This window comes from Microtus ochrogaster, unplaced genomic scaffold (assembly GCF_000317375.1).
Source record: "Microtus ochrogaster isolate Prairie Vole_2 unplaced genomic scaffold, MicOch1.0 UNK8, whole genome shotgun sequence".
NCBI lineage: Eukaryota > Metazoa > Chordata > Mammalia > Rodentia > Cricetidae > Microtus > Microtus ochrogaster.
Genome location: NW_004949106.1, coordinates 2542876 through 2550717, shown reverse-complemented (window position 1 = coordinate 2550717; position 7842 = coordinate 2542876). Strand labels below are relative to the sequence as shown.

Sequence of the window (7842 nt, the reverse complement as noted above, 5' to 3'; positions counted from 1 at the left end):
GCTCACATGCAGGATGAACACGCTGCAACCTGCTCACATGCAGAACACAGGTTTTGTGGAAATACACAATAGAGCTTTTTACTGATCCCAGAAACTCCTCTCCTCTCTCTGACTGCGGAGGACTCACCATTCTGCCTGTTCCTCTGCTCTTGCACCAGGGAGAAGACCTTCCCACCCTCCCTCTGGTTATAGCTGCAGAAGCTCCCAGGCCTAGGGTGTCCAGGAAAGCTGGGTGGACAGGACATCCTCCCAGTGACATCCTCTGGGTCCCTGTGTGTTTCCAGTCACCTCCTTTGCTCTATGCTAGCAGCCCCTGGGCCTGGCCTTTCCATCACCATCATCATCTGGACACTGTAGCTCAGCTTCTCTGATACAGAAAGCAAGGGCATCCCTCCAGCGTCTTTGTTCATCGATTTGTTTAATTGAGGAAAGGAGAAACGGAAATTAAGATGAAACCCGTCCATCCTTCTCCTTGCCCAAGCCTACTAGGAAACTTAGGCTGGGGTTGTACAAATGGAGATCCACACTTCTCCCAAAAAGACAGCAACCTCAAATGATTCTCAGCCCTCTACCAGCTAGCATGCTAAGATGGCAAAGAGCAGGGTTGGGGTCAACGACAGTCAAGAGTCTGCTAAGCAGATGGTGGCTGAAGAAGCTGCCACGGCCCCTGGCCTCCCTGGAGGACCACAGGAGGAGACAGCCCACTCATTTCTCACCTCTGAATCTCACTTCCAAGATGACAGCTAATAAGAAGCTCCTGGAAAGAAGCGGATGTCAGAGTTCCACAAACCCAAGGATAAGGTGGATGGAGAGGGATGGAGGCCGCTGAGGAGATTTTCTGGGTCCACTTGTACCCCTGTTGCACGTCGGCCTCGTGGTCTCGTGGACACACGCGACGCAGAAAATGTCCCGCATCCGTTTGACTCCCGCTAAGGACCCCTTCACCGTGTTTCACTGGCCATTGTGGTATCCTAGCAACTAGACTGACCCGGGGCTGGAAGTGAAGAGGACCAGGAGAAGCATGCGTGCACAGGTCGGTCTTTCTGTCTTCCTTTATGCGTTTTGACTTTTCTCCCGGGAAGAAAGCGGTGAGAGTCAGACAGAAGCCACTTAGGAGACCTGATGAGGGTCCACCTGGCAACCCGAGGCAACTCACCCCAGGTGAAAGACTTAAGATTACATTTCCACAGCCAGCTCGTCAACCTTCCACTCCGTCCTGAATGCCCCCCACCCCTGAGCCTTCAAAGAGCAGCTTGACCAGTCACCCCCAAACTTTTACTTCTGCAACATAAAGGGCCGTGTTCCCTATTATCCTTAATAACTGATTTCAGCAATTGACACCACGGAGTGAACAGATCTACTACATGATTCAGTTCGATTTAAAAGTTAATTTTTAATCAAGGGGAGGGACTGCCACCCATCCCTAAACCCCAGAGCTCCCAGGTTCCTCTGGTTCCTTCCTGACCGAAGATTTCACTCCTTTGACTCTATATGAGTGGAGAGTTCCAGAGAGGCATTTACCTCCTCAGTTACCCTGAGAACTCCCAAGCCCTCAGAGAGAAAAATGTCAGAAATCAAGAAAGTCATGGAGGAGAAGAGAAAAGCATGGTTTGCTATCTTCTCACAGCCTAATGAGGTATGTATGCATCGTGGGAAGGGGATGTCTGGCTGACGGTCATATACACATGGCAAACGTGCATGAAATACGTGAACCACGCCATCAGCAGGTCTGCTGTGGGGGATACCGGCGTCTCTTAGTAGATTATCTATTTTTGCTGAGCTGCCTTTGAAGCTATCTTGTTTGGCAGTCCCGTTATTTTAGAAGTATCATGCCTGAAATACTTCTTTGGTCAGCTATCTGCAGGAGGGTTCTCTGTCCAAAAATCAGAAAGAGACCGGTCTTCTGAAGAGAAAGGAATGTCCAAGACACTCATCCCTACTTCAGCTCAGTTTTATCCCTTGGAATATAATTCTCAGGAATGCTTTTCCAGAGTTTACAGAATCAGAACTACTGGATTCTCAGGGCGACCTCACAACTGCCAACTGACAAATTCAGCCCTCAATCAGACACCTGACAATTGGGGGAGGCTGATGGAGGCCTCGCTGATTCCAACAGCCACGGTCCTATGTCAACAGGAACCCGTGGGCCCGTCAACCAAGCTCCCGGACTCTGGTCTTTGGTTTATCTGGAAAGATGTTTACAAAAGAAGGACCAGGTAAAACCATGAGATTTGCATCCAGGATGCAAGTGAGGGTCGGGTTTGCAGAATCAATTGTGCAGCTTTTTACACCCACTGCGCATTCGCGCATATGTCCCTTATTACCCAGTGGAAAACCATTAAAGGCACAGTAGTTCTGCCAAGTGGCGTTAGCATTTAACAGCTCTTAAGCAGCTCCGGCTCTCATTAGAGTCCGCCATGTGGTACAGGGGGTTTTATGCGTTTAACAGTGTAGGGGGCTCCAGCGTGCTTTCTTTTCCGGGCCTGCTCATCCCACAGTTGGACAGGATCTTAGCAAAGTTGGTTCACTAGTTTGGTTGACGGAGGGAGTCAGAGTCGTTTGGAAAGCGAAAAGGGAAATGAACGTTTCAATCCTCTTCAAACTCCTTTGGGATTCTCTCACTTATTAAATACTGAAAGTAAGTTACTGCAAAACTGTAGGTCAAAAAAAAAAAGTTAACCTGCAAACAATTAGTCTAAATATAACATTTATCAAGGAACAATTTTTATTGAACTTTTCCTTGCTTAATAGGAATGTGACAGCCAGTAACAGTACTGTAGCACACAGTAGGAACTCAGTACTGTAGCACACAGTAGGAACTTGGTACTGTAGCACACAGTAGGAACTTGGTACTCTAGCACATAGTAGGAACTTGGTACTATAGCACACAGTAGGAACTTAGTACTATAGCACACAGTAGGAGCTCAGTACTATAGCAAACAGTAGGAACTCTCTATACTATAGCACACAGTAGGAGCTCTATACTATAGCACATGGTAGGAACTTGGTACTATAGCACACAGTAGGAACTCGGTACTACAGCACACAAGTAGTAGCCACAGAACCCAGCAGATCTGCTGGGGAGAGGGTAAGGGCCATTTTACCATTTGCATATGTAGGAAAGAAAACATCTGCTATGCAAAGCACAGTGGAAATCATGTTCAGAAAAAAATCAAAGGGCTCTCAGAGTTACTCGGCAGCTAGCTTCCATTTCTGCACCCTGCACGAACTATTTATCTTCTGGCTAGAGAAGGGGGCCCTCAAGCAGGACCTCTCCCCGCCCCTTGAACAAGCTAAAGCGGGGTGGGTATGTCAACTGTTGCTGCTGCTCTCAGAGGCAGAGCCGAGCATCTGCGTGCTGTTCCCCTGAGCACTGCGCTCCCCTCCATCCTGTTGCTGAACACTTTCACTGGGGAGGCAGCTATGTTTTCCTGCTGAAAGATTTTAGCACTTTATTCTGGAAGCCCCACATCTGTTTCCTCCTGGAAAAACAACTGTATTCTACACGTGAACGAAACACCTGACAATGGCCAGGTGTCTCTGGGGCTGAGCAAAAGTAGTGATTAGAGCAAAATCAGCCCTTGCCCTGGTGGGAATAGGAAGCTGACTGACTAGTCCTGGTTAAATGTGGTCTCAAGGAAGGGGGGGCGGTTTACGCACAGGCCAAATTGCCTTTAAATAAAAAAAAAAAATGATCTGCTTCCCAACAAACAATTTTTTTTTTCTTCAATGAGTGCAGCAGACTTTGGATGAGGGGGGACTATTTCACCCCTGATTTTTTATTATAAAATTGTTATTTATTTCAGAGACTGCAGCCAGGTTCTGGCATTGTCTCTGCTCCGAGCTCCGGGGGGAGTTCCAGCAAAGCCATGGGGCAGAAGGCAGAACATGATGGGCTCCCCGGGGGTTATTACCGTTATTATTATTATAAAAACAGATGTGTTTTTATTGGAAGGGAAGGAGAGCAGTCCCAGCTCTCTGTTTTGCTCTTTTTTAGAAAAAAAAAAACCAAAAAACCACTCACCTGACTTTTGTTCGCAGCCACTTTGGCAAACAGGGCTTGAGACACCTTGGCCCTTTTCATCTCCTGTTGGATCTCATCATAAATAGCAGCTGTGATGTTGACGCTGGCGCCGTCCACCTTAATAGGGAGGTCTGTTGTCGGTGTCGAGGTTTTGGCCTACCAAGAGACCGTGCAAATAGTAATTTAAAAAGTGCCGCATTCAGAGCAACCATCTGTGCAGAAATTATCAGAGGGCTTCAGTCAGCTGATGCCAAACCACATTAGCTACAGAGGGACACTTCCTGTCCATTATTCTAATCAGGTTAATTGTGATTGGAAATAATTGCAATGCATTCCTATAGGACAGACAGAGGCCTGTCAGCGCCTGCCTCCCCTCATGGTATCCTGGAGCCTCGCAGGTAGGGAGGCAGCCCTGGGCACCCAAACATGGCACCGAGCTGCGATCAGGCACCCAGAACGTGCCCACCTTTTTCTTTGTAAAAAAAAAAAAAATGGTACACTTTACAGCAAGAATCAATTCTTTAAAAAAAAAAAATCAGCAGAGTAAATGGGTAGAGGTCTCTAAATAATAAATTATTACTCGATTTAATGCGCTCCCACGAGTACCTCTCGCTCTTTATTAAGGCTTCATGTATGTTATTTGAGCATGTGCGGTTCTCCTCATTACCGTCGTTATGCTACCCAGACAGTCACCTAATTTCACCTAGGAAATCACTGGAAATGAAACAGAATTTCATTTCATAACAGCGGGCTTCGGGTGCCTTCCGTACCCAGTTCTCATTTCCCTTAAACTCATATTGTGGTTCTGTGCGCTTCTGCCACGCTCGTTTTAATCCAATGATTTCCCATTAGCTTCAGAGACAAATGAAGGACAACGCGGAAGGCGTTGGGCTTCCTGGGGTAGGAATACCCTAAAACATCCCAGGCACCTTGGTCCAAAAGATTGCCAGGGAGGCATCGCTTGCTTAGTCTGATCTTCAGGCTGCCCCACCTGGAAGACCCAAGCAGGTTTCTTAACGCTGGCAACCCATCCTTGTGTGCACGGCGTTGCTGATTAAATGGGTCCAAGTTCTGGTTCTGCTTTGCCCTCGCCCACCCTACAATGCTGTAAGAATGATCACATCTTTCCCTCTGCTGCTGGCCTCCCCTCAGCTGGCACTATGCGGGTCTGGTGGAAGACAGCCTGCAGTCGGGATACAGCGTCCTCTGCAAGGATTGTCCTGGGCCTGGACTTCCCGCTGAGTTCCCACAGAGGCTTGGCTCCCGGAGACAGCACAGGGGCGTTTTCCATCTTCCTTTCTTCCCTCCATCTTCCCTCCCCACCCCATCTTCTCTGCTCGTTACTTCCAAGTCACAGTGTGTAATTTTGGGGCTTCTGTGAGCCAAGTCCCTCTAGGACACAACTCTTGTAAAAATCCAGTGAGTGAGGTATCAGAGCTGAAAGGGCAGAGGTCTTAACCTGGTCTAACAGTCGTGGAGCAGTAAGGGAAGGCACCCTGAGTCCATGCAGCACAGCGCCAGAGACTTAGTGCACCTCTGTTGCCCTATTTCCACACAGGGCAGGTATCCGCTTCCCGTAACAACTCAATCTTCGAGTTTCTTCAAGAAGCTCCTTCTTTTTTGCAAAATCTCTAGCAGACAGGCCATGCTCGCCTCGTTAGGTGAAGGGTGTTACATTTATCACCTGTTTGCATTTCCTTTGCTGCCTCTGCTAACCTGGCTGCTTATATCTTCTCTTGAACACTAAGGGCTAGGACAGAGCGGTGACCGAAGTCTGTGGCCAGAGTCTGGGGTCCGGCATAAGTATAACGACATACAGTTCGAGTGCTAACTCTACCCTCAGCCGTGGAACTCAGTTCTAGCAGCCACTTAGCCCATCTGAGCCCGCCTCCTCATCGGTCACATAAGAACATCACGGCAAAATAGTGATGGTGGAGCGGGTACAGACGGCCCACAGCCCTTGCTGTGACAAAGCTGGATGTGAATGACGGCCATTCTCTTCTCTTCCTGTGCCGCTTTGTGACCAAGGACACCGAAAAACGCTGGCCACTGAAGAAGTGTGAGGAAATACTGGAGGTTTAATTTCAAATCTGAAATGTCTCCGGTGTGTTGTGAAACTGATTATAAAGTATTGAAGGGGTCTGGAAAATAATTTGTGTAAAGTTGCCTTTGTGTAAGAAGTTGCTGGCTCCAAATAAGGGCTGTCTGGTCCCTACTCTCTTCCATTCTCAAACGAACGCTCTACAGAGCCTTGGACTTGCTGTGTCACTGATGACCTCGCCATGCTTGACTTTCTGTTGTCACTGTTTGTACAAAACACCTTTACTGCTGAGATAGGCCAGAGAGAATTTTAAACACATAGGGACACAGGTGTGCAGGAAATGTTTGAAAGATTCAGACAACTTTCTCTTTCCCAATCTCCAGCCACAAATATAGAATAAATGGCAATGAAGGTACAATCATGGTCCTAGAATCATACTCCTCAAAAGTATATTCCATGTGTACTTTCGGAAATCCAAAAAGCTGTAAAAATTAAATGCTCAACTTCCTGTACTTATCCCTAAGGAAACCTTTATCTAGGAACTTTCAAGTTCTGATCCTGATTCAAACAAAGCAAATGGTGTCTGAATTGTGAAGCCATATTAAGCTGGCCAGTCTCTGGAAGTGATCAGGTCTCTGGAAGACTGCCGAAGATAGAATCTCGTTAGAAAAATATTGCAAAGACACTGACAGCAAAACCTACTGACCTGTGTGGCTTTCCAACAAGTACCGGTGGCCTTGTTCCAGGAGAACGGCCTGGCTGGACGGACGTGGAGTAGGAAGTATGGCTGGACTCCCCAAAGGCAGCACAGCCTTTAACCGTGGTAAAAATACTACTGGCTTTACTGGCAGGCGATATTAGTGCAAACTAGCAAGGTCCTAACAATTGCTCACTATTTATTCACTGATATTGAAAGAAAAATAAATTAAAAGGCTTGGTTGCACATGTCCAAAGTAAGCGGTCAAGACTTTAACAGTAAGTATGGCTCATGTTTTATTAAAACCTTAAGTGTCAGTAATGCAATTCAGCAGGGCATGAGGGGACAGGACTTTAGTTACAAATCCACCACGGGATGCAAAAATAGCGTCAAGGTAGATGGGGAAAATGAGGATATTGAAACTTGTGAAGGGTTTAACATTCCTACCAGAACACAGTTCTGGTTCTGTATTTCAGCAGCGTCTTGGAATTTACCAGAAAACCAACAAGTAAGAACAAAACTATAGTATCTAAGCAGAACCACCTTCTGTTTTGATGGGCTCACTCTTCAGGTTTGCACAGATAGGTATCTACCAATTAACTCTTGGCTTTGAGAACCGTCAGAATCTCTGCAACCCAGAGAATGGAATGGTTTGATCATAAGTCAACAAGTAGGGAAAGCTGAGGGGAAACAGGAAGTGAGTGAGAAATGAGTGGCTTATGTCTGAATTGGAAACGTGCCCTGCCTACCTCATGTTCTCAACACTTTAGAAGTGAGCAGACAGGAAGGCCAGACATTCCCAAATCCAGCTAAGAGGGGCAAACCAAGGCCTCCTATCGCCAGGACCCATCCCCCAAACCCAGCTACCGTATTCCCTACACACAGGGCTTCTCTACTGTGTCTCTAGAAAGTTCTTATTTCCAGCAGGCCTTGGATGTTGGGAGCAGTGAGACCCCAGATCCTGATTTCTTGTAATCCCCTGATCTGAGTGCCTCCAGCTGCTCTGAGCACGAGACCTTCAGGAGTTCCTGATGGCAGGAGAGTGGTTTCTGGTGGGTTTGGCTGGGGCGTGGCTATCTC

General features: G+C 47.3%; 1 protein-coding gene across 1 annotated transcript in view; it reads right to left on the bottom strand.

Moving 5' to 3' along the window:
* Satb2 (SATB homeobox 2) overlaps nt 1–7842 on the bottom strand; it is a 167984-nt gene that overhangs the window by 45696 nt on the left and 114446 nt on the right. The window contains exon 9 of the mRNA XM_013353458.2: nt 4025–4180. Within this exon, the coding sequence (XP_013208912.1) occupies nt 4025–4180 (156 nt within the window). The remainder of the gene's footprint in view (nt 1–4024; nt 4181–7842) is intronic.